The 25644-nt window shown below is 32.0% G+C and overlaps 1 protein-coding gene and 1 long non-coding RNA gene across 2 annotated transcripts; both read right to left on the bottom strand.

Moving 5' to 3' along the window:
- Positions 1-693: 693 nt before the first annotated feature.
- LOC136988135 (phosphoserine phosphatase-like) lies at positions 694-4829 on the bottom strand. Its single transcript, XM_067285964.1, has 6 exons — positions 4680-4829; positions 2255-2414; positions 2037-2171; positions 1777-1922; positions 1555-1703; positions 694-1240 (listed from the first exon to the last, which is right to left on the bottom strand). The coding sequence occupies exons 1-6, from the start codon at positions 4726-4728 to the stop codon at positions 1130-1132; spliced, it is 750 nt and encodes a 249-aa protein (XP_067142065.1). The 5' UTR covers positions 4729-4829; the 3' UTR covers positions 694-1129.
- An 8577-nt stretch (positions 4830-13406) lies between these two features.
- Positions 13407-24129, bottom strand: LOC136988136 (uncharacterized). Its single transcript, XR_010882722.1, has 7 exons — positions 24043-24129; positions 23652-23858; positions 23249-23323; positions 21217-21307; positions 21024-21134; positions 18511-18563; positions 13407-13642 (listed from the first exon to the last, which is right to left on the bottom strand). It is a non-coding gene; the product is annotated as an uncharacterized lncRNA (long non-coding RNA).
- Between the last annotated feature and the right edge of the window lie 1515 nt (positions 24130-25644).

Here is a 25644-nt window from a genome sequence, read left to right as displayed (position 1 = left end):
AGTAACTCACGAAATAAAGCATATTGGGACCTAACGTTTCAAACGTACCACGTCACTTCTTGACATTTTGAGAAGGCCGAAACCGCCTCTTGCAAAAACTATGCAAGGTGAAGAGATGCTTTAAATTGATCGGTGCGAACATGATACTGCGGTATGATCGATAATCCCATAGATTCGAAGGTACAATGTGTCCGTTTTGTCAAGTGATACAGTTTTGCAGCAAGATTTACGTGAACTTCAGACAGTGAAAAACGTTATGCCACATGGTGTATTTGAACAAATTTGTAATGTAATGTACTTGGAGTACAGTATATATTGCATTAAATAGCATTTATGATTAAATTATTGATTAAAAGTATGTCTGGTACATTTTTCAACAGGAAAAAACATGGTTTTTATTTACCCATAGTTCAATATGTTACTAAGGCTAGTTTTACGATTTAAATTACATATGAAACAGTGGACGTTTGGGAACCATGCCTTCACCGGTTGTTCACAGATTTCAAAAAACCGTTTTTTTTTTAAATAACTTTCTAAAAATTCAACACGACTCACCGAAAATATTTCAGACACGAAGAAATAATTCTTGATTTCGCATATTTTTTTTTGACCGAGACAAAAATAGTCATGAAAATCATTAAATTTTAAATGAATATCTGTGTGTAAAACACAAAAAAACGAACAAAATTAATATAAATATGTTGAAAGAGTTTTATTAATAACCGTTTACCGTTAGTACAAATAAGAGGGGGCTGTTTTTTTTTAGTATAAATCTAGAAAAGTTGATACAAGAACGTTAATACAGATAAAAATATCATCTGATATAATTTTATATTACTTTATAGTATATAAAAAGTTAGGTATCTACACGGGTTTCTATTATATAATATAATATATAAAATATATTTTTACAAAATTCTTTGAAAATATAAATTATCTAACATTACTAATATATAAATACTTTCTTTCCATAAAACTTAAATTCTTTAACAAATAATACGTTTTAAAATACAGAAGACCATCTTTGTTGTTATGGTAATTACAATTATAAATAAAATTTTGATTGGTTTTCACGGTGTTAATCTGGTTTATGTTTCTTAAAATATAATTTTTTAACAGATTAAAATCTTTAATTCCGGTTTAATTCTTCTATCAGTTCATAGAAACTTGTGACGAACCATGCTGCTTCTTTTTTAACACTCTCCCTGACTTGGTTACCTCCGAAACCAATAAAACCTTCCTGTAATTTAAGAGAAAATATACGTTATTCATATTCAATATTCATTTTTACTGAATTTTGCAATTGTAAAATGCCGCTTGAAGAGAATTCGTCGCTGTTACTATGCGGCATCGATACGAAATTATCATCATTTAAGTTGAATTTTAATTTCATATCGAGGAAATTAAGATAATAGAGCGGAGTTATATAATCAATTTTGTCGAATAGATAAGTAACAGCAAAGATTAGGAGCAGCACAGATTAGGTGCATTGACTTGACAGACATTAGCAGAAAAGCAATTAATTGCAGCAAAAATTCATTTCTTTTCACTTACAGCAGGTGGGCAAGCAGCTAAATCGGTTGCTCCATCTCCAACCATAACCAATCTTTCGTATCCATACGTTTGTTTCAGATAGTTGACAACTTGCGCTTTGCCATCTTGATTTGAGGTCGGTTGCGTTTCGTCAAAGCCAGCATACGTTCCTATTTATAATCGAAGTAAACGCTTAAAATACCACAAATAGCTAAAAATAATAAAAATTTTGCATCAGTTTACCATCGAAATAAAATTTAATCCTGTTTGCAAATACATTCTTCATTGGTATGCTCAGTTCTTCCGCTACAGGTTCGATAACTGCGTGGAATCCACCAGATACTAGGTATACAGGAATCTGGCGGTTGTGTAGAATACTTATAAGTTCTCTAAAATTTACAAACAGATGAAAATTTCAGTGATCTTAATTTCATAAATCACAGCTATGGATAATGTTCTTAATGTCGTACACATTGCACTTTGTTTTTTTATGAATTACTTACTTAATGCCCGCTGTTAAGTGAGGTGGATGACTCCTCAGATACTCCTGAAGCATCGCTCCAGTTGGTCGTATCAGTTCCAACCGCTGAGCCAGGGCATCTCGAAACGACATCCCTCCTCTCATGGCTATTTGGGTCCTAATCAATAACAAATCTTACATTTAAAATCCACATTTTTTAGTAGTCATCGAAGAACATCGGCGATGTCCATCTTGGCTTACATTTCAGCAACTTCTTTCTCTTTTCCAGCAAATTTTGCCAGTTCGTCGATGGCTTCATCTTGGCAAACAGTGGAATCGACGTCGAAACAAACGGCATCAGCAGCCCTCCATAAGGTTCTTGTCATGTTTTCTGAGAGACTCATTTTGATAATCCCTAGAACTGAAACGAATTAATGGTAAGTATTTCATATACCACATATTTAACACGTCAATCATTAAATTAAAGCTATGAACTCAGACAGAATTTCCCAACCTTCTAGAGTTGACGACCTTCTTTACATGTACTAGAAGTCCATGACATTACACAATAAATATGGTTCGTGACCCGCTGGTTAATAAAAACACGTCTGAGCAAATTGGCAAATTGATTTTTAACTGCAAAACCTGATTTTTTACAGATTTCGATAGAATCTTCCAAGATATTTGCCAATGTTGCAACAGAGTACTTAATATTTGCAAGTCTTAAATTGCGTTAAAATTGGTTAATTATGTTCTAATAAATTCATTTTATTTCATAAATTCGATTTTTACATCAATACTGCACCTTGCAATGCAATTTATGTTGCAATTAACCTTTCGAATACCGAGATACAGTACGTATACCTGAATAGCGACATCTAGGAACAAAAATGTGCGAAATTCAATAATTAAAATTAAACAACGTGACTTTGCACAGTGTAAACAAATTGCTCGGTGTTACCTAATTAAATTATGCAAATTACACATAAATATACAGTTACAATGTCCATATTTTACAGTATATTTTAAAAATAATCTGGTGTTTATACCAAAAAATAAAATAAAATAAAAATAGGAAGTAGTTTAAAGTAAACCGTAAACAAACCTAAATTTGTTATTTAGAACACAACCTTTAGAACGTTTCTAACAGATTACACAGCAAATTTTTAAACTTTTCCACGTGTAAAAGCCTACAGCCATTGGACGATATTCGCTTGACCTGTCATACTATAATGATGACGTATCTAACAGCTGTTACATCGTCACACAACGTCACTACCTTCAGCTGCACTTCACTTCCGCTTTTTTTTTTTAAGATAAAATTCATTTTATTTCTAATCTAAAATACGATCAGGATATATATAAATACATAAATAAACTTTATAATCTAAGCTTCCCTGTCGAATATTTTGTGTAACCTAATTTCTGTTATGTACTATTTAATAAAAAAAACCAGAAAAGTTTTTTTTAAATTCTTTAATGGGAACGAGGTAATGTATATTTTAATTAATTATAATAATTTAAGTACAGATGTACACATAAATATAATGGCTTTTGATTATTGCACACTTACTTCTTGTTCAAATAATTAAATGGTTTCAATAATAAACACGAGATTATAATTATTAGGAGGGATATAAATAAATATTCTGGTCGATTTATTTAAAATAGAACTCTGTTCTAAAAATATAAAAAAGGAAAGAATAAATAAATATATATGTGTTATAAGGTTTCTAGGAATGAAAGCAACTAGTATACAACACGAAGAGTAATGTGAGTCGAAAACAATGCAGAAAGTAACACAAGTGAATAGTGTGAGTAAGAAAACAAGGTAAAAAGTCGAGTGGAATGAGTGGAAAACAAGGTAAATGAATAGCTTAAGTGGAAAACAAGGCGTGATAAATAATACAGGTGAGTAGTGTGAACAGAAAACGAGGTAAATAAGTAGCGAGTGGGAAATTAAGGCACAAAATAGTGCAACTAATTTAATTGAAAAATGAAGTGAAAGAGTTACAAATAAGTAATAAAAGCGAAAAGATAAATATGTATAAATAAGTAAACAATATAAATAAACAAATGTGGATACAACAGAAAGTATTACAAATGACTAACATAATCGGAATACGAAGTGAAATAATAAAAACAAAAATATGAGGTAAACGTTATTGTTAAATAAACAAAAGCAATAAGTAGAATTACATAAATGTAATTGTCTTTTTATAAAATTTAAATCTTTAAAAATGAAAGATTTAAAGAAGTAAACGAACTAAATCCATTAACTTGGCAACAGACATTTCTCCTTGATTCAGCTTTGTGTCCTTGGCCTTGACCAATATATATATAACATTTTTTTCTACATTTTCCCACCTTTACGTGCATTAACTTCGTAAATAATTGCACAGACCACAAGATTCGATCTTTAAATAATTTTTTGAAAAGTTCTCTCCCGTTCCAAACCATCCAAATTACCAAAAAATGATCGAAAATTCAATGGGGTGACCTTTAAAGTAACGTCACCCTTCCAAGAATACTACAAGTTGTTTTTTTAGAACTTTTGCGAGGTTATTCACGTTGTTTTTTCTTTGTTTAGTGGTTATTAGATCAATTTATTTAATTTTAAATTATTAAAAAATTAAATTTTTGGAAATTTTATAAGAGCAATGGGCACAGAAGCGCCGAAACTTACCTCTCGTTATTTGCACTTTGGGAGTGAAAGAGTAAAAGGACGATTGCATCGACTGTCAGTTCCATTCAAAGAAACTAGTTAGAGAAAGGGGTGGAGTATATGAGGAAATTAACCAATCGGGTGAACAAATACGAGTCACCTCATTGCACATGTTTTGGCACAGACGTCACTCACTGATAACGTTTCAATCACTTAGCAACAATGAAGAGACGTCATCTAACGTCACCCCTTATTAACTTGTTTGTTAAGAATTAATGTAAAGAATTAAATTTCTGATGGCGATGATTTACACTAACCGAAAAAAATTAATTAAATTCGAGAAAAAGTTGTACGCGTGCCAAGAGAAACGACCTTAAATCAATAAATGCGACATTTTTCTTTATATTTTCTTTGTGTAAAGGATCCAGACATCAAGGATAACGCTATCTACATTTATCCTGTTTTCTATTCCTGAGAAACTTGTTTAGAAAACTAAATTTTATGCGGTTTCGGTCGTTAATTATTCATGTTAAAGTGGCATATTTCACTTGAACTTTCTCTCCTCGATACTTAAAGCAGCTGCTCATCCCTGTTATCTAAATCCTACTCATTCGACTAACTGAAAGCTTTTTACACGTACTACCTGTAACCCCTACTAATTCTACTACCTACACATTTTCTAACACCTGCAAATTTCCCCATCCCTGCTCGTTCTGCGACCCGAAAATTTCCCCATCCTGCACGTTCTGCTACCTGAATAATTCCCTACGCTACCACTTTTAATTTCCCTCCATACAATACATTTATCTCCAGATCAGAGGTTGGAAAGCTAAACACAAAAGTGGTTTAGAAACTTAAAACAAATTATCAATCTCCTAAATCTTGCAGACAATAAAAATTAAATAAATAAACAGTTAGTTTCTTAATATACTTCGATTTAAAAAATTAAACTTACGTAAAACATTTCTAGAATTTTTGAGGAAGTTTATTAATAATGTTAAACTTTAACTTTTCAAATTGTAGTTCGCGGTTCCCCGAAAGAATTCGAGTTAATTATTGATCTACGACTTGCAAATTATTTACAGGAAGGATTTATTCTAAAAATTTTCCATATTTTAATTGTTTAAAGGCATAAATATTATATTATTTTAGAAAATAAAACCGTGAAATTTGAGAATTTTTAAGATACAAGATCCACTTACTCGAGCTATCGTGTTGCATTTTGTAATGATTTAAACCTCGCAATCTCTACGAGGAAAAAATGATAAAGTTGGACAAGAAATTAAAATTTTAAAGTAAATACGAGTGTTTTTTACAAATTAAAATTGCAGTTCTTTTTAAAAAAACACGCAGAAAATTAATGAGGATGCAATAATATTTCTCTATTACATCACAGAGTATGGAGATAAAGCTAATAAATCAATGAATAATCTCATTTTTCATTCTTATCGTCTCGAGTTTTATCAAAAATTTATCAAAATTTGTTTAAATAAATACAACTTTAAAAACTTTTTTAATTGTGTAACTAAGCAAGCACGTGCTCCTAACCTTATTTTACTCGGTTTTCCTCTCCAACCTCTTAAAATCCCTATTTTAAGTCCCAAAAAGTCCCAGGTATTTCGTACTTCTTTGCAGAAAGGACTGAAAAAAATCGCAGTTTTTCGTTCTAAAAACACAAATTTTGAAAATTTCTTGATCGATTTTACAAATTTGAGTTTTTATTCGTGAAAAATTTCCATTTATTAATGGAAATAATGAGCTATTATCCTTGAAAAAGTGGTTTATCGTACGCTATATCAATGCAACAAATATATAACTTGTGAGTCGATTATCAATATTTTAAATTTAGAAAACTTAATAACTATTTTAGCAGACTGATTAGAAATAAATCGTAAGATTAAAATTATGTTAATTATAATTAGGAAAATAGATAAAATTAATGATTTCTTCCATAAAATAACATGAAAAGTAGCATTGAATGTAGTTCTAGACACTTGTTACATAACAATTGCTCTTTTGAGTTGATAATATTAAATTGATGGTAATTAATGACATTCATCAGCATTTTGATTAATGAACATGTTAATTAAAGAACATAAATTAATTAAAAATGCTTAGTGAATGTTCTTAATAACAGTTTTTATAAATACATTCATTAAGCAGAAGTTGCGGGTTCGAATCCCTCTAAAGTCTTACCACTCCTCGTCTCTCGTGCTTGACACACTTGCCAACAATACATGTACAATTACTCGCAAGTCACATAAATGTTTAGAGGTATGCACCAGCACCATCCTCGGAATAGAGTTGCTTCGGTCCAGAGCTGTAGATCCACAAGCATCCAGCTTACATGCTGTACACAAATAATAGAGGAAACGTTCAACAAACACATCTTACCAGCATAAATTTTCTATTAATAACTAGGCAGACATGACCATAACTGTTTCGTAGGACCGTACATGCTCCCTGCATCAAACGTTAACGTGTACACACGTCTAAACGATACTAGAGAATATGCCTCTGGTAATCCGAGGGTGTTTGTAGTTTCAGCATGCTCTAGCACGCATAGAAATCGCCTCGCAAAAGATGCCACCGGTAGATCAGTCGCGGTAGGTTAGCAAGATCACCCGACCTACACTGCCGGATTTTATGTGGGGCGTAACAAAAGTTTAGTATATGAGACACCGGTTAATTGTTGCTCGTGTTATTGCCACTTGTGGGAAGTGCGCAATACCCAAGACATTCTAGAGCAGATACCATGTTGCACCTAATGTATCTTATGGTAATTAAATGCACCTTTAAGAAATTACGTTGTCTTACTGGCCTTCGTCTGACTCGACACTCAATATCTTATTTAGGAAACTTTCATGCCCGTGAGATCCCTAGCACAAAACATTGCGTGAACTCTTCTGCGATACGTCTACCACCAAAAATCGTGCGAGTATAAATGATCTACGTTCAGTAAGACCATAAATATGGCATTACTTTTAATTGTACGTCATACTTAAGGTGTGTACGTTACAAATATTTCATCACCACATCTACATTATGAAAGACCTTAAAAAGTACTTGTAGTCGTATTATGATCTTAATCATGGTCATGCTTATAAATACGAATGCATGATTATACGTATGATACGGTCTTAAATACACGATTATATGTTTTTTTATATTATATGTTTTTTTTATATGTAATTATTGTATGACGATAATTTCGTAAACACGAATGACAATGGACATCGCCTTAGCGCCAGTAGAGCCATTGATTTCTCGAGTTTATACGCATACATAATTACATCGAAGACACATAATTAGGTAAATTGAGTAAGAAATTGATTTAAAAAATCGATTTTTTCGACAACGAATCGATTTAAAGGATGGAAAATTCCGGAATTCCAAGCCAATAAACAACAAGCGTATTGAGTAAGCAAAGAGTGTAACGATAAGCAGTCGTACGATGATAAGGAAACTGTTAAATAAACATGAAGGTATAATCTTTTCCTATAAACAAGATAATTCTATGATTCAGCACATTCATTCCTTGTATTAATTCCCATCGGTGTAAACAAGCAGAAGGGTCTTAATTAGTTACAGGCCCTATCTATCTCAGTAAATTTACAATGAAAAATCAATTATTTGGCATAAATTCTGAATGAAGTATATATGCCGAGCAACAGTTATCTCGAAGATAAATATATGTATAATGATAATGATATCAATGAAGAAATCGATTGGGATATCTTTAATATGCAGCCTATAGTAACTAATTGAGTTACGGGTAATTCGTATCAGCGTATAGTCTATCCCTGCATAATCGTTCGTGCTGTTATGCAATACGACTAAGCACTGCAGAGGGTCTGCTAAGTGCAGAAACCCCGATTCAAAGTCATTTAAAACGCCCTCTGGCGTCCTTTTTAATTTATTGGCCATAGAGGGCGCCCCAACTGCAGCTAGCGCCACCCGTAAAGCGCTGCAATACTGTACATTACTATTCTGCACATATTAACAACTACTGTGCATAACAATGCATTTATGATTACCATGCTGCATTACTCAGCGCGTGCTCATCAATGACTATGTAGTTATCACACGTACTGTACGCTAAAACAGCAACGTTAGCATAGGAATTATCACAAAAAACTATTTTTATTTACGATAAACTATTATTTATCATTAACCTCGTAAGTGTATTTATCTTTTCTAAAAAGAGCAATTACCAGTTTTCTAAAATGCTATCCATTGGGGCAGGAAAATGGAGGAGGATAAACAATCCTTGGAAATTTATGCGATTCTTACTGTATACAACTGCGTAAACATAATTAAATCATATTTTGTTGTACAGACTTACTGACTGAGAGGTAAAGAGATAGGCTGACAGACAGTCAACGTACGAACGTACTAACTGGAAGATCTTTAAGATCTATGCTGACTAACAAGTGTAATTATTGTTACTGTAAAGTCTCCGAAATTGAAATTTGAATTGTATTTTTGACTTCCAAAAATACAGTTTTCATCACCTAAAAGTCTGTCATAACCTCTCTAAATGCTTCAAAAAATGTAACTTTTGTAAATGACAGTACTTTCTTAGAAATTTCTGAAATTTTTTAGAATAAATATAAATCCGAAATGATCATAAATTCTTACAAATTATTCATAAACTGTAATTTAATCTTATTTATTGACAAACAATAATATTTTCCGTGTCATTCATTATCTATGCTTAAAATATCTATTTTGCGCCTGTCTGTTGCGCTGTCCGTCCATCCGTTTCAGTAAACAAATTCGTGACAAGTAGTGAAATTTTGATAATATTTTGAATGAAGGTCGCCGATAGTAGAGTCCTTATCGTGGTGTTTATAAAATTATTCACAACACACGATTAGGGTCCTGAAAAACAAATTTTGATTGATAAAATTAAATTCCTCTACCGTTACAAAGCAAAAGTATCGATCTGTACGCGTTGTTCCAGGCAGTGAATACAATTGTTCCGGTATTTCTCCGTGAAAAGTACGTAAAGATGCTCGCGATTACTCCTTGTAAAGTGCAAGTGCTCCTGCATTGCTCCGTGCAAAGAATATCGCGAATAAGCTGAAACACGAAGTTTCGTGTTATTTCTTCAAGCGAAATAACACGAAATGCCAATCTCGACGTGATTCGACCAGTCAAAACTTGTCAAGCTTGTTTGAAGCAATTCTACTGACTCAAAATGTTTCTCACAATTTTTTTATAAATTTGCCAGAAAGGGCAAACTGAATTAAACAAGTTTCAAGCCCTTTAAACAAATCAAACACTACTCGAGTGAGATTCGAACCCAATTTCCAAAAAAGTTAAATTTTAGGGCAATTAACAAACCGTGGCTTATTTTTCATCAATGTCATTGCAGTTAATGACCCAAAATGGCAGCTAATTCTATCACTTCGATGCAAAATTTAAAAAAAAATCATGCCATTATTCGGAAAATGAAAATTCGTACCTGAATTTTTGCAACGGGATTACGAATTTCTAACAATCAAATGAATTTTCCATGATCTATACTCGCAAGCATCCAAGAACAGCTCTTGTACGCGATTTGTTGAATGCGAATGTGTTGTGTGTTAGAGGCATCACGCCGCAGCCAACTTTTCTATATAACTGAACTTGTTAGAGTTCGATGACCCATATTACTTAATGGCTTAAGGCCATTGTAAAATCGTTTCCGCTTTTGACAGAACTTACATGAAAGTGTTTCATATTTTTCTTTCGGCATGTCATACGTAATCCTATTATAAGTTATAATAAAATATCATGTGGTTGATGGCCAATGCCAAACGTGGATATTGGTGGGCAGTTAACTCGATCACACGATCCATGCGCAGCTTCAGTTAGCATGACACCGTGCGTAAGGTTATCGTGGTCAGTCGTAGTTTCGCTGACAATTCATTGTTTAATGCACAATATATCACATTGTTTAATTCAGTTTACGTGTATCTCGACTCTTATAATAGGATTAATGGTTGGTTTTATGCCTAGATGAATCGATTATGCAGCTCGAATGGCATTAAGTTTAATTAATACCCAATGTCTAGAGAAGTGTCGTGAGAAATATCCATAGAAACCAGAAATGGATTGCAGTATCTAAAAACACTAAAATGTAGGGATTTTTCTGACCTCCAAAAAAATATAAATTAGGCCAATTAATGTTTTTTTCTTTATAAAAAAATGTTAATTTTATATTCATTTTAGTAGCTAAAAAATATTCGGAAAACCATTTAATACAGCAATGCCATCTAACGTTAAATCAAATAACTAATGACTAAAATCAATTTTTGTCTGGGTGTAAAAATTTCGATAATTTTCTTTAATTTAAGTAATCTCCGTTAACCTTGAGACCGTTATTACAAAATTCAAAATAGTCCAATCGGATCGAGAGATTCCGCCTACGTCATCCGTAATGATCTCGGATTTGACCTTGGAGACAGCTACGTTGACTTTTTTCAATGCTAATTATGCGTTTTTTTATTCGTCCAAACAAATCCGGGGTTTTTTTTTTAATATTTAAAATTCGGACCATGCCGACACAAATCATATTACGTCACAAATTAAACTGGTTTCCGTTAAAAAAACACCCCTTTCTATAACCGGTGTTCTTTGAATTGTTTTCTACTGTAATCCTCACTGGTTATCGTAAACGGTAAACAAGTAGTGTGCCAAAATATCCAATACGTGGTTTAAATCACGTGATTACGCGTGAAATTTCTAAAAAACGTTTATTTTTTATACATTGCCATGTTTGTGCGAATTTCTTTTTGTAAATTGCGGGGTCTTGCATCGAAACGTAGTTTACTAAACTATTCGAAGAACGAAAAATCACAATTAGAATTGATAATTAAGCCTACTTAACCGGCCTTACGAGGCATACTTGGGCCCGTTTACCTTGAACTAGCCTGTTATAGGCACAAAATACTACTAGATAGCCATCTTTCTAAAAGATTTCCCCTTCTAATCTTCATCTAGTGCTTAAACTACATTAGGTTTTCCAGATTCAAAGAATTCAATTGTATATTTACGTGTTATTTATTCGGGAAGCGGAAATTCGGAGATGCGAATCCCGTACAGTACTTTTTAGAATTTTAAATAATTTCCGACGCGACTGTAAGCAGGTGTCCTTGTCGACATTATTTGCATACTAGCTTCTAAAGATACCCTCGAGATCTTGCAAATCTTCTCGAAGTGTCCTCCATATTGAAAAAACTTGGCAACCGGACTATCGTATTGTGCAATACGCGAAAGTTTGCAGTATTGCTTCACGATTCGTACCATGATTTAAGGATTCAAACCAGGAATCCTTCACGAATCGACCGAAGTTTTAAATCGAAATTTGGGATTTTGCGCGTGAAAGCGGCTATTCAGAAACTACAGGATCTTTCCTGTAGTTTCTGAATAGGATATAAACCTATTAATAAATGTTCCTCGAAATAGGCACGAGAGTCATCAGTTCAATTGTTGCATATTTCATTAGTGTGTTTGATTTTCAGTGTGATCTGGCGTGTATTTTAATGTAATTGTTCCATAGCTTCTCGTTTGTAGAATAAAGATCATCATCAGAAACTGTTCTTTAACAATGATAAGGTGACAAATTTGCATATTTCTCGAGTACTTCGTCCATTATCGTGGTCTTCCAGTCTTGGTGGTTGGTCTGATTTGCCATTAAAGTAGTTTAGCCAAGTTTAGTAGTTGGTGTGTGTTATCAATTGCGTGTATGATGCGGTAGACATACTTAAGCCGGTGGGCACTCGTCGCCAGTAGCAAGGGAGATTGGGTTTTTTAAATATGAACATTTACCTGGGTTATGTCGAACTTGTATTGGATTGACAATGTTTTGTTTTCACTACAGGAGTGAGGACGCATACATAAACCTGAGTTTTTATAAATCAACCAATATTCACTCTGAGCCAGACACTGCTTGAACCACTCTTCGCTTCATTTCTCCTACAGACCTTACCGGCAAGATTAACATATCTTTAACATGCATTATTTTGTTGTAAGAGGCCTGCTTTGATATAAATGTGAATGAGGACAATATATCAGGGTATTGCTACATTTTATTTCTAAACCTGTACATCATCAAAACGAAAATGTGAATTTACATTAGTAATAGACATCTTTGCTACAATGAAATGGTTTGTTGTAATTATTTCATTGGCTAAATATTGGCATTAGTAAGTTATTGTATCGGTAACGCTTGATTATGTTAATAATATTCGATGTCTGCGGCAACCTGGGTCGACATAAATTAAATTTACCCGCTTAGAGCAGCCTTTGGTCAGAACTACTTATCGAATTACAAAACATTTTAGTGACGTTATCAAAGCCAAGGAAAACAAGTTTACGGAATCACCCCACCATGTACTAAGTTTTTAAAGCTTCCAAATCCTTTAGTTGCCAAAATATAATTGTTTACATAAATTGACACCGCTTTGCTTGTGCATAGTTGTGATGATGATGATGAGACATACAAAGTAATACTGTAATTGGCAAGTTTTATTATTGCTTAAAGCATCAATTTGCTCAGACAAACTTTTGAAACATTCTTTTTCCATAAACCTGCTTCCTAAAGCTTTAATAACACTCCAAAAGCCTTTCTACCAATAAACCTAATAAGTATTTCTGGCAGTAGACCACTCTAAATGGGAAACTTATTTTATAGACAACCTGTACATAGAGATTAATCTCAACTGTACATTAATGAAATTAATCTCAATGTTCTCTGTGTGCTTGTACAAATAAAATAGTTTTAATCACAAAGTAAACAAAAAACCTTGAAATGAGCCAAATTTTTCTTACTAATTTCGCAACTTTCTTTGCATCGTTCTGCCAAAATGTTAAGCATTATTTACGAGTGGACATTACAAGTTCCCTTAAACCGTCACTAAAATTGCAATCATATGGTGACATGTGGTATGATGAATGATTTGTAACTCTCTTATGGGTACCCCACATCAATTATCCTGCAAATAAAAACAATAAAGTTAACAGTGAATTGATAATTATACATAAAATTTTGTTTCAATTTAAATAGTAAATAATACTATTAATAAATGAATTTTGTAATAGAACTGTACTTTCAAATACATCTTTATTCAATTCTTGACTCTGGTCAATACATCAGTCAAAACACATTTTGGGCCTAAAATCCCTTCAGTTCAATTTGTAATAGACTTGAACCATTATCACTTTACTATACAGAAAGGTTACAACTGTTTCAATTAATTTTATTCCAGATTACCTGCCAATGTTTCCCACAGATTTCATTTTGTAAAATCTTTTATTTACTTATTTATTAGCACAAAGCATTCTGAATCATTTGTTATATCATTCAGCAGTCCTGGCCAAGTATTTAATTTCTCAAGTAGGAAGGCAACAAATTTCATCCATTCGTAAATTACATATTAAATATTGTCAAGCACGGAGCAACCACAGTTGCAATTTGGATACCTAATAATTCTGAATTTATGTAATAATTTAGCTTTCCATGTTGAAAGAAAAGAGTAGCTGTTTAACGGTCATGCTGTTCTACCTTTATTTTAAATCTACGTTCTAGCATCAGAAAAATTCTGCTTGCAATAGCATCCTTTTTGTCAGCTAGCCAAGAGTTCTGCAGCTGCAGAGATACGTGTCAGAGAAAACACTTTGCATGAGCTAGGGGAAGGACCAGATAGGTGATTTCTTGTTCGAGTAGGCCATGGAAGCAAGTGTCAGCCAATTCATTTCTAGGGCATGTATGTTTTTTAGTCCAAGAAACTCGTTTTATGAAACTTTTTTATAAATAAAATAATAACCACATTGCTCTCTAGTAGAATGTCTAAATGTACTTGTCACCTAAAATTAGATCCAATTCCCTAGAGAATGCCCTATAATCCTTAATGCAAATTCATCTTTGAAATTTTAATATTCTGTTAGCTTGGTATCAGAGCTTCAGCCCATACAGCAACAGCATAACAAAGCTGTGGCAACAACTCTCTCATAAGCAGTTTTAATTGTTGAGTAAAGTCATGATACAATTTAACATTGTGTGGCAACCAGAATAATTCATGTAAAATAACATCTAAGTATTTAATCATATTTACATATTCCAAAATTTTGCCATTAAAAACCAGTTTAGGTTTTGTGACTTTTAATTTTCTAGTTACAAATACAGTAGAGAGTCGGTAATCCGAATGATTTTCAGTCGGACTGTGTCGTGCTGAATCAAACTTTTTTGATACTAGATTTACTTCTAAAGTATAATTTTCATGTTTTTATATTCTTCAATATATTTATTTTGTTTGTACAAAATAAAGAAATAATTTTTAACGATACAATAGCCTCAATTATTATTATAAAAATTTTCGTTAGGCTTAAAATCGACAAAAATTCAACACAATGCGACACGCAATGGAGAAAAATTTGAACATTGGACAGGTTAATATATTTTTTCGTACATAATCGGTTATCCGAACAACTCCACTCCCCAATTGATTCGGATTAACGACTCTACTGTAGTAATTTTGTTTTGCCAGGGCTAAAATTTTATTTGCATTGGTTTGCACAATTTTGCAGCTTGGCTGGAATGGACCTAGCCTTATTTCAGATTTAGCATCTCTATCAGAAACCACAATCAGATCATTGGTGAACCAAAAACATTGTTACCTGACAAAAGTTGAATTTCAAACAGTGTCAATAAGGAGGTTCCAGGAGGGGAGACCTGAGGCAGAGCCTTATGGAACATCTAAGGAAACTTCCCTTGTACAGTACAGTACATGCACCCCATTGTTGAATACCGCATTATACATGTGTTGCCTTCCTATTTTGGAAGTACAGTAGATCATCGATTATCTGACTTAATTGGGACTGGGGTTGGTCGGATAACCGAAAAGTATGAAAAAATAATTATTAATTAAGGCCTGGTTTAAATACTAGCCTCCCTTTCATGGTCGAGCCAGTGCTGCCAGCTAAAACATACAAAAATTTAACAAAAATAATATTAAAGTAGCCAAGACAAACCAAATATTGTAGCGCCACATCATTAGCGGCCATTTGAATTTGCCAACTAGAACACGGTTGATTAACCGATAAGTCGATTAATCGATGCTCTACTGTAACTACATGCAAAATTGTGCAGATTTTTGGGAACTTTGGCTTTTTTGAGCCCGTACAGAATTAGCGCCAGCCAGGCCATATCGTACATACGTGGAGGTTATATCTAGAGATATAATCATAAAGGCATTTTTGTCTCATTATTTCTTTAACTTTTAACAGAGGTTGAACAGTGCTGGACTGTGGAGTAAAGCCAAATTGGGTAAAGTGAAGGAATTTTGTGTTTTAACTGATAATTTATTCTACTAAGAGAGTTTTTTCTAGTATTTTGCCTAAAACCAGAAGATAACAGAATGAAAAATTTTAGACTATCTAGAGTTTTTATCAGATTTTAGAATAAGCCTGTTTCCAGGCAATGGGGAAATGTCCAAATTTTATTCATAGGTTATAAATTTTGCCTGAAGTGCCCTAACTTCCAAAATGGAAAAGGGCAGGTTGTCATCCATGTTGTATTGGTCCACAATGCCAAGCCTAATAATTTGATGAAAACTGTCCATTTACATTACTATCCTAATGAAAAAGTCTCAGCTATTTCTCTGTCATCATACAGTGGTAACGTCCGAGATTTTTTATTGATAATTTAGACATTCTAGTATTTAATCTTTTTTAAAATAATTTATACACAATCCCAGATTGCTTTGGTCCTCTTCTGTGCAATGAGATATTGTAGAGGACAAAATCTTTCAGGATTCACTGTTTGATGCTTTAGCTTTTGATAATTTCTCCTGGATAGTTTTCCTGTAAATCTATACAATCAGGAAATTGAGATCTTTGAAGTTGTAGCCTATTAACATTAGATCTTTGAAGTTGTAGCCTATTAACATTAGATCTTAGGGCTGTAAGTTCCCTATTCCAACAAGTTTTATTAACACACTTGTTATAAGTGTTAATAAAACTTCTTCAATGTAATGCCCCTATTGGCTGAATTTTGAATATGGGCAATATATTTTTGCACTATGAATTCCAAGCTAAGGTTCAGATGGCAAATACCCTTATGTTCTTCAATACAGCTTTCAATCAGGTCTGAGTTTTGTTACTTGATAAACTCAATCTTATCTTATGTGGGCTATCTGACTAATACCTTTGTGTTTCTTCAAAGATCAAGACAGTTGCTTGGCTCCTTTACAAAATAATGAAGAACCCATCCGTGTTATATTTGGTGGATTTAACCCTCACCTTCAATGTCACTAGATTTACTTTTCACAGAGGTTACTTAATGTGTCATTTTTTTTTATTGTTTTTTGCAACTAGGATATACAAAACCATGCTATTTGGGAGACTTTGGCTTTTTAATCATATCTGAGTATAACCGTTTCTTAGGGGTTGGGCAGTTAGTGGCATTTCAATTTCCCTCAAATACCTTTAAGTGTGGGTTTATAGTTTTAAGATCTTGAAATTCCTTAGTAATTACTAAGTATACTAAAGGATCAATACTCTAAAAACATGGGATGTTTGTTAAATATTTGATTCTAATGTCTCCTTCAGTCTTGTAATCCCCCTGGCAAACCGGGCGACTGCAACCACAACTAGAAACAAAAAGTTTGTTCTACTGGCGACGGTTGCAAACGCGCATCCAATCAGAAAACGTTTTTGTGCCACGTCATACTTTGTGTTGTATATTTGTCAACATATCTTGATTATAACATTTGTATTAACTCAGTTTCAGTACATTTAAATGCTATATTTGATATAAATCAAATCTGAATTTATAAAAATTATTGTTAGATTTATTTTAAAAAGTTTGATTACTTTTAATAATATACAATTGAATAAAATAAATGCTTATATAAAAGAAAAAAATATATCGATTATAAATGAATTAAATCATTGGAGCTTTCCTCTAAACAACACTTACCGTCAAATATTCACTTTTATAAGATTGATAAATAGCATCCAAAACTTCTGGGACTGATATAGAATGACTGATATCGAATTATGGGCCACTCTAAATTGATATGCCAAACTACGAAACGTTTCTCCTAAATTATATATAAGTATTGGTATTCATACGGATATATCCCCTATAACCTACGGCATCCGAAAGCCTTAATTCATTCATCAGCTGGTGAAAGAAAGCACAATTGTTTAGCCCGTTGATTTTCATTTCGTCAAGTTTTAACCCAGCATGAACGTTTTTTCTTATTTTTCTCTTCGTATATTCTCGCCAGCTCTAACAAAAGTATCGCCTTTTTTCTTTTATTCATTCCAGAAAAGGAACTGCTTGCTATTTTAATAATAATAAAAAAGTAGCTAAAATTCCGTAAATACTCTGAAATAGAACGTAAAATGTCGGTAAACTCAGGAAAGTAGACAAAAACAAGCTACTGTAGTTTTATTGGTTTATTATAGGGTCACGTGTTTCCGAGTTGCAACGTCAACAAACAATGTGTGACCACGAGAAGACGCGCGCATGACCGCGCTTGTTGCAGTTAGCGGCATCATGCCCTGCAAATCCTAAGTGTGGGTTTATAGTTTTAAGATCTTGAAATTCCTTAGTAATTACTAAGTATACTAAAGGATCAATACTCTAAAAACATGGGATGTTTGTTAAATATTTGATTCTAATGTCTCCTTCATGTCTTTTTGTATGTTTTTACTTTCTACCAGGGCAGCCACAGTTCCCTGAATGGGGTCTTTGAAGATTTTAGCAATGTCAGTTAAAGACTGCATACTTTCCAGATTTAAATTACCCAAGAATTTAAAACTACAACACCAAAGTACACAAGAGAAAACTACTTACCCAGGCAATAAACTGATGGGCTCAGAATTCTTCTGCTCAAGACAAAATCCAAACTGAAAAAGAAGGAACAGGAATTTAGACAATGGAAACTGGAAATGCACAATTATTTAAATGGCCCACAAGGGTCTGTTAAATTCTGTTAAACCCATTTCACATACATACTTGGTCTGATAAATTTTTAAAATATTCTATTACATAAATAATCTAAAAATTAATAATAAAATTTCAATATATTTGGATAGTAGCTTGCTTAAATTAAAAAATTTAAACCATATTAAGAACTGAATGAACGGGCACAGAGCAGCCACCAACAAAGGGTAGTGACATAATGTCATCCCAAAGCCAAAATAATTAAGTGCAAAAGTTTACCATATTTTATGGACTATAAGACGCACCTTAATTTTTAAGCAATTTTTTAAAAAAATACGGCTATAAGACGCACCTTAATTTTAAAGCAATTTTTTGAAGAGAAAAGTGCATCTTAGTCCATAAAATACAGTAATTTATGTAGCTTATAGTTTTATATGTTTACAAATAGAAATGGGAGGGCAAAACAAGCAGGGAGGGACAGGATCAACACAGCAAGATGGACTAATTATACTTTTGGAAGTGTTATACTAATACTATTTGATGAGTATACATTGAGGGAGAGAATGACCTGGTGTTTTAGAGGGAAAGTAAAAAACATTGTTTGGTAAAATTTCTAGCTTTAATATTAACTCAAAATTTGCCAGATGTAATAGGATAGAGCTGGGACCAATGGTCAGTGGAGAGGAATGACAGATTTTAAGGTAAAATACTAAGTTCAATAAAACAAACACATTAGTTTCATGACCCAGCAAGCTACACCACGAACAACACAGTATTACTATCAATTTCTTCCCAACTTGCTTGATTTTATGGAATTAAGTTATCCTGATTATTTGTTGATTTTAGATGTAAGGAGTCATGTGGTACTGTGTAGCTAAAAGAAAGGAAAAAGCATTTTTATTAAAGTGTATAACCTATTAAGTTTACTAAAGTGTTTTCTGTGGTAAATATAGTGTTTGGTATTGTGTATAGTGTGTGTTTCATAAAGCTTTACAACTTTTAAATGTTTCTTATTTTATAATACCCTTTATAAATTATATGTTACATATTAAAAATATACTGATATATATAATAAGTTTTATTTATACTTCTTGAGTATCAACAGGAATGACTATTCTAATTTCTATATACTTAGAATAAATATACTTCAATTTAACATATTTCGTTAGTTGTTATTGCAGGAGCAAATTTATTATTATAATTAATAATTAGTCTTAGTTGTTTAACCCTTTCCCGGCCAGGATACCAATTCATCATTACCCTGTTAACAATCGATTTTTATAAAATTTATCGACAACAGATGTCAGCACTTGACGGTATCGTTTTGTTTATCGTCTGTTTCACATATATTTGTCCAGGTGGTGTTTTGTCGACTTAAAAAAATTTAATTATCGGTGTTTTTTTCTTAATTTTTCATTTTCTGATAATTTTTTATTTCATTTTTAGCATATTCATGCAATAATAATACTATAATAAGTTCATCAATGCTATAATAAGTTTATTCAGCTATAATATGTTAATGCATTATAAATATTCAAGTTATGACCTTCAGTTCTGATATTTTATATATTTTTTTAATTTTTAATTTTTTTTTAAATCTAAAATATCAGCAAATGTTACATCTATTGCTACTGGTAATCATATGTTTATTACGAAAATATATAATCTTGTTTGATATAAAATAAATAAAGTATATTAGTTCATTATATTAGTTGAAAGCAGAATAAAGTTCAGATTTCAAACAAATGTTGAATATAATGTGCGATTATTTAACAACGAATAAACGTACATGCATAAATGTTATATCAAATTGTACAGAACAATATTGTAAGTCGTATTGGCTCAGTGACAATAAGAATGAAGTAACCAGACAATGTTAATTTTGACAAATAGTAACAAATTTTCAAGTCTGAATGTCAGTTATTGTATATTATTATTTTTTTTCTCATAAATTTTTCAAATAAACTTTATTGTAAAATGTCGTATTTAAAACTAACTATATTGATAAATATATGTGATTTTTTTTCATATAAATAAAATAATAATTTAATTTTTAGTGAATTTTTAAAATAATATTGCCTGATTCACCTATTTTGACCTTGGCCGTTTTACAAAATAAGGGGGCGTGGCAAACGGCAGGCTAAGGGTTAAATGCTCATAGTGCATACAAAAATTCCATAAATTTTAACATTTTAAAATCAAAACTTAATTGAATTTATTAAATGTTGCTGTTGTTTCAAATTCCACGCAAGAATAAAATCGGCATGACTTGTACAACAGCAATTCTTTCTGAGGTGTTGGCTCTAGCAAGAACACTCTTGATAGAGATCTTCACCTCAAAATCCTGCAGTTCTAGTGTAGTGTTACATTACAAAAACATACTATTAATTGCAAATGTTGAAATTAACTACTCAATAGCATACCTTTATATAACCCTTTGAGGCATTTGAATACTTTAAAAGTACTGTACATATAAATCAAATATTCTAAAATCTTGAAAACATTATTAATTTGCACAGATTTTATTCTTCATCCTAAAAAAACATTCAAGTTAAAAATTAAAATGTTTTCAATTTTGATTGAAACTTACGTACAACACAGTAAAAATAAAATTACCTTTCTAACTATTTGTAGATAAGTCAGGTATTTGAGCGTTCATTTTAATTTCTTTATGTTTAAAGCTTCAACAACAAATTAAAAGTATGACCTATAAAAATAAATGGAAATGTCTAAGATCAAAACAGTCAAACTAAAAGATGCAGTTTCTTAAAGTAAAGTAAGATTATTATACAGAAAATTGCACATTAACATTTTGTACCTATCAACAGGTGCATGGAAACCAAGTTTGGTTGCCATAAGTTTTTGATAGTGTTGTTATACCCCTTGAATAAATTTCCCACAAACAGTATGATTGACTGTTGTTAGGATGTGAGCTGGAAAGGGGATATTTTATTATAAATTATTATCTCAAATTATCTGAGCATTGTTACAGAATATCTCTGAAACTTTCACATAAATTTAACTGATCTTAAATGCAAGTTCTCAATTTATGACTATGAAACAAATTTATAAGAATTTCCATGTATTCAGTTTATACTTAAGTATATATTACACATACATACATTCATATATATCTATATATGAATGTATGTGTGTGCATCAGACTTCATTTTCTTTATATTTAACTCTGCTTATCCGTACCAAATTCTACGCAATAATTAGTTCAGATTAACAAGAATGCACTTAAAAATACTTCAAAAGGACTAAAATGTCTTGATTTTCATCATGTCAAATCACCAGGAACAATAGTTTTTGCATATTTTTGCAGATGTGTAGCGTCTAATAAAAGGTCATCTCTGCAATTAAAGACTGTTGTTATTGATGATTCGACATGGAGAAAATCAAGAAATTTCAGTCTTTTCTACATACAGTAGAGCATCGATTATCCGACCCCCGATTAACCAACTTATCGGTTAACCGACCGCGTTCTAGTCGACAAATTCATATGTCCGCTAGTGATGTGGCGCTACAATATTTGGTTATGTCTTGGCTACTTTAATATTATTTTTGTTAAATTTTTGCATGTTTTAGCTGGCAGCACTGGCTCAACCATGAAAAGGAGGCTAGTATTTAAACCAGGCCTAATACACTATACTAATAATGTATTTTTTCATACTTTTCGGTTATCCGACCAACCCCAGTCCCCAATTAAGTCGGATAATCGATGCTCTACTGTATTTTTAATGTGTAAATTCGTTAGCCATTTTTTGAAAGAAATTAACTACCATTTCAAAAACTGATCTCTTAAAAATGCCTAACATGCTGTCAACAGGAAAATAGTGTGTAAGAACAAAATAAATTCAAAGAAAGATAAGTTTTAACTAAAATGTGGATAAGGCCATTTTTTGGCCCTAAAAGAAGTCATCCATCAAACTAGCCTGCATGTCTAATGCAGAAAACATACTTCAGCAGGTAACCTGAGGTTACCTACAACTTTTATTACTTTGATTTTGCTAAATTTTTTTTTAATGTAAATTATTCAGAATGGATTAATGTCATTGATGAGGTAATCACTGGATTACCTATCAATGACATTAAGTGAGAACTTACATATAATAATTTCTAATTAAACAATGGAAAATTACAAGGTACAAGATAAATCTCTCAGCTTGTTCAAAATAATAAATTAAAAGCATTAAAGTTCTATCACTTAAATTGCTGATAAATTAAAACAATATTTAAAAGGATAATTTAGGAGTTAAATAATTTACAGTTCATCTAGAACACAAAAGTAAATTACTTCCTTATTTAAGCATTAATAATACATTGTGATATTATTAAAATTTTTACAGAACTTGATATAGCAACTATGCATTTTAAGCCCTGCTTCAAAAACCCATCAACAATCTGACTGGATTTATATTGTATCATTGTTGTAAAAAAGGTCACTACAAATTTTTTTCAAATAACAAATGGTGTGTTCCTGCTCAATTTCATATATTTAGGCAAGTTATTACATAATTTCATTATGTACAAGAGCCATAATAATACCACTACAATTTTATATCATCACTTGATTTGTATTTGTTTTTACAAATTAATTAAACAATAAACTCAAATTCAATCCAGTTGTAATCCTAACACAAACCTGTTTTACATGCAAATCAACATCATGCTGCCACAGAGTTCAAAGACCACAAGCCTGTGATTTCTTGTTGATAATCTGAAAAAATGTAATATTTTTAATTAAATTTTTGTAAAATTTTTTCATATTAAATGTAGCTGTAGTTTTTAATTTCTACACAAGAATAAAATCTTTCTGCAGGAATTATGAAAACAGCAATTCTTTCTGAGATGCTGGCTCTAGCAAGAACATTCTTGACAGAGATCTTCATCTCAAAATATAGTTCAGTACAATCTGTAATAGTAATCACTTTAAGACTTGCCTATACTATTAACAAATTGATATTAAGAAGTAAGTAAGACTAATTAATTTTGGTTTATGAAATAACACTAAAAAGACATGTAAATTATCTTCATCATTTAAATACCTTAGTTTGGAGTTGTCTTTCGATACAGCTTTTCTTATCCATTGAAATTTCCAAAAATCATCTTAATTTATTAAAATTTATAAATTTTTAACCTCGATGCAGTAACTAGCAGAGTTGGCATCTTTGATAAGCACAGTTTCATCTACGGACATTCTTTTTTGTTACATTAGATATCAGTCGCCTAAGGTGCATTTTATTTCTTTGCATCTAAAAAAAACAAATAAAACAAAACTTTAGAATTAAAATATCACAAATGTGAAAGCAAACAGTTGCAAAAAGATTTTAAAATCTCAACATCTACAATTGCCATTATCTCACAACAGCCAATACTATATAAAGTCAGGCTTCCATTTAAAAATTAAGTATTATGCATATATAAAATAAAAATTACCTTACAACTGCTTATAGATACAGGTATAGCAACTTCAGCATTCATACTAATTTGCTGTCTTTGGAAACTTCACAATATAATCGCTAACAAAATCTAAAAAATAAATTGTATGAGTCGGTAAACACAGGCAAAAAACTATTTACCTTCGCAAACTATCTTAAATAATACCATTACTGACAAATCTGTTACAATTGTCAAACATATTAACTTACATTGAATGGAATTACACCTTTAATTGTTTGATGTAAAAGGAAAAAATTTTTAAAATTATGGAATTACTTTGCAAATTATTTATAACTTCTGTCGACACAAAGCACGGGCACAATAATGTTTACGGCCGAACGCAATTTGGTACTTACAAAACACACAAATGCAAAAGTCGGCCAATGTGCCACAGGATACAGATTTCCTACCACGTTAAGTCGCACGGTCATCCAACCGCCTATTTGTAAAATAATTCCGAAAGATCCACAGATTTGGGAATTCTTTCAATAAATATAATTAATTTCTTAAATGTGAAACATAAGTTCAGTAATATACAAAAACTTACTTAGTAATAATTATGTATCTATCAACAGGTTTACAGAAACCAAGTTTGGTCACTGTAAGTTTTCGACAGAGTCATTATACCCCTTGAGTAAATTTCCCACAGACAGTACGATCGACTGTCATCGGACGTGAGCTGGAAAGGGGATACGTAAATTTGTTTTTCGAGCTGTTAACTGCTACGATCTTATACGATAAAACTTATTCAAATTAAACCTTTTCGTATAGATGATCGAGAGTTAGTTTCAATTATTTAAACATACTAAGTTATACAAATTATTAACAAAACGGCCATCAAATACTACTACTCTTCTTCACGCGTGCTCTATCCCGACAACCTTTAAACGAAACTAATGACATTTGAGGAAATAGTTCATTTTGTATAGAAATTGGCATCCAACATCATCAATATTTCTACATCCATTTGGGTCTATAAACTGCGGATTAAAATTAAAAATGATAAATATCCCGCCCGCACGAAGCAATTTGCATCGCACATTTCAAATGAAACCGCTTACTCTAGAAACGTCCACTTTGTCAGTAAACGACTCAAAGGATCTACTTCGCTACCATGGTTAAAATAGCACTTAATGTGCATTTTAAAACGACTTCTTAGAAGAATCCTTTTGTTAAATTTTCATTTCATAAGCATTCTTTAAACGATTCATGGATATTCTATAGATTACTCCCTATAGAATTTTGGGACTTTGAGTATATATCTGAACTCGGGGACCGAGACGAGTTCAACGATACCCTACTTTTCGACCGGAGACGAAAAATAAGAAAGTTATCATATTTATGATTTCTTGTCTTTCACAATGCATTCTATGCCATTTTAGAGTTTTCCACTAGGTGGCACTGCTTGTAGTTCAGTATACATTTCCTTTTTCTTTTTTGTTCAAGAACTACTGTGAATAAATAACTAGCAACGTTAAACAGTAGGTGGCCTGCCGGCGGCTCCCCTCCAGGAGTCCGTCGGGAGCACAAACAGTCAAACACCACCTAGTGGAAAACTCTAGTCTCGGTCCCAAGTTCAGATATATACTGTCCCAAAAT

Source organism: Centruroides vittatus, unplaced genomic scaffold (genome assembly GCF_030686945.1).
Source record: "Centruroides vittatus isolate TY-2023 unplaced genomic scaffold, ASM3068694v2 scaffold_3046, whole genome shotgun sequence".
In the NCBI taxonomy this organism is placed as follows: Eukaryota; Metazoa; Arthropoda; class Arachnida; order Scorpiones; family Buthidae; genus Centruroides; species Centruroides vittatus.
The sequence above is the reverse complement of the archived record's forward strand: the minus strand, read 5'-3'. Positions and strand labels throughout refer to the sequence as shown.

Coding starts and splice junctions, on each gene's coding strand:
- LOC136988135 (XM_067285964.1), bottom strand. CDS start 4,728: ATGCAATCGTCCTTTTACTCTTTCACTCCCAAAGTGCAAATAACGAGA. Junction 2,415..4,679: donor CAAAGTGCAAATAACGAGAG/GTAAGTTTCGGC, acceptor AATTCGTTTCAG/TTCTAGGGATTATCAAAATG. Junction 1,923..2,036: donor CACTTAACAGCGGGCATTAA/GTAAGTAATTCA, acceptor TGTAAATTTTAG/AGAACTTATAAGTATTCTAC.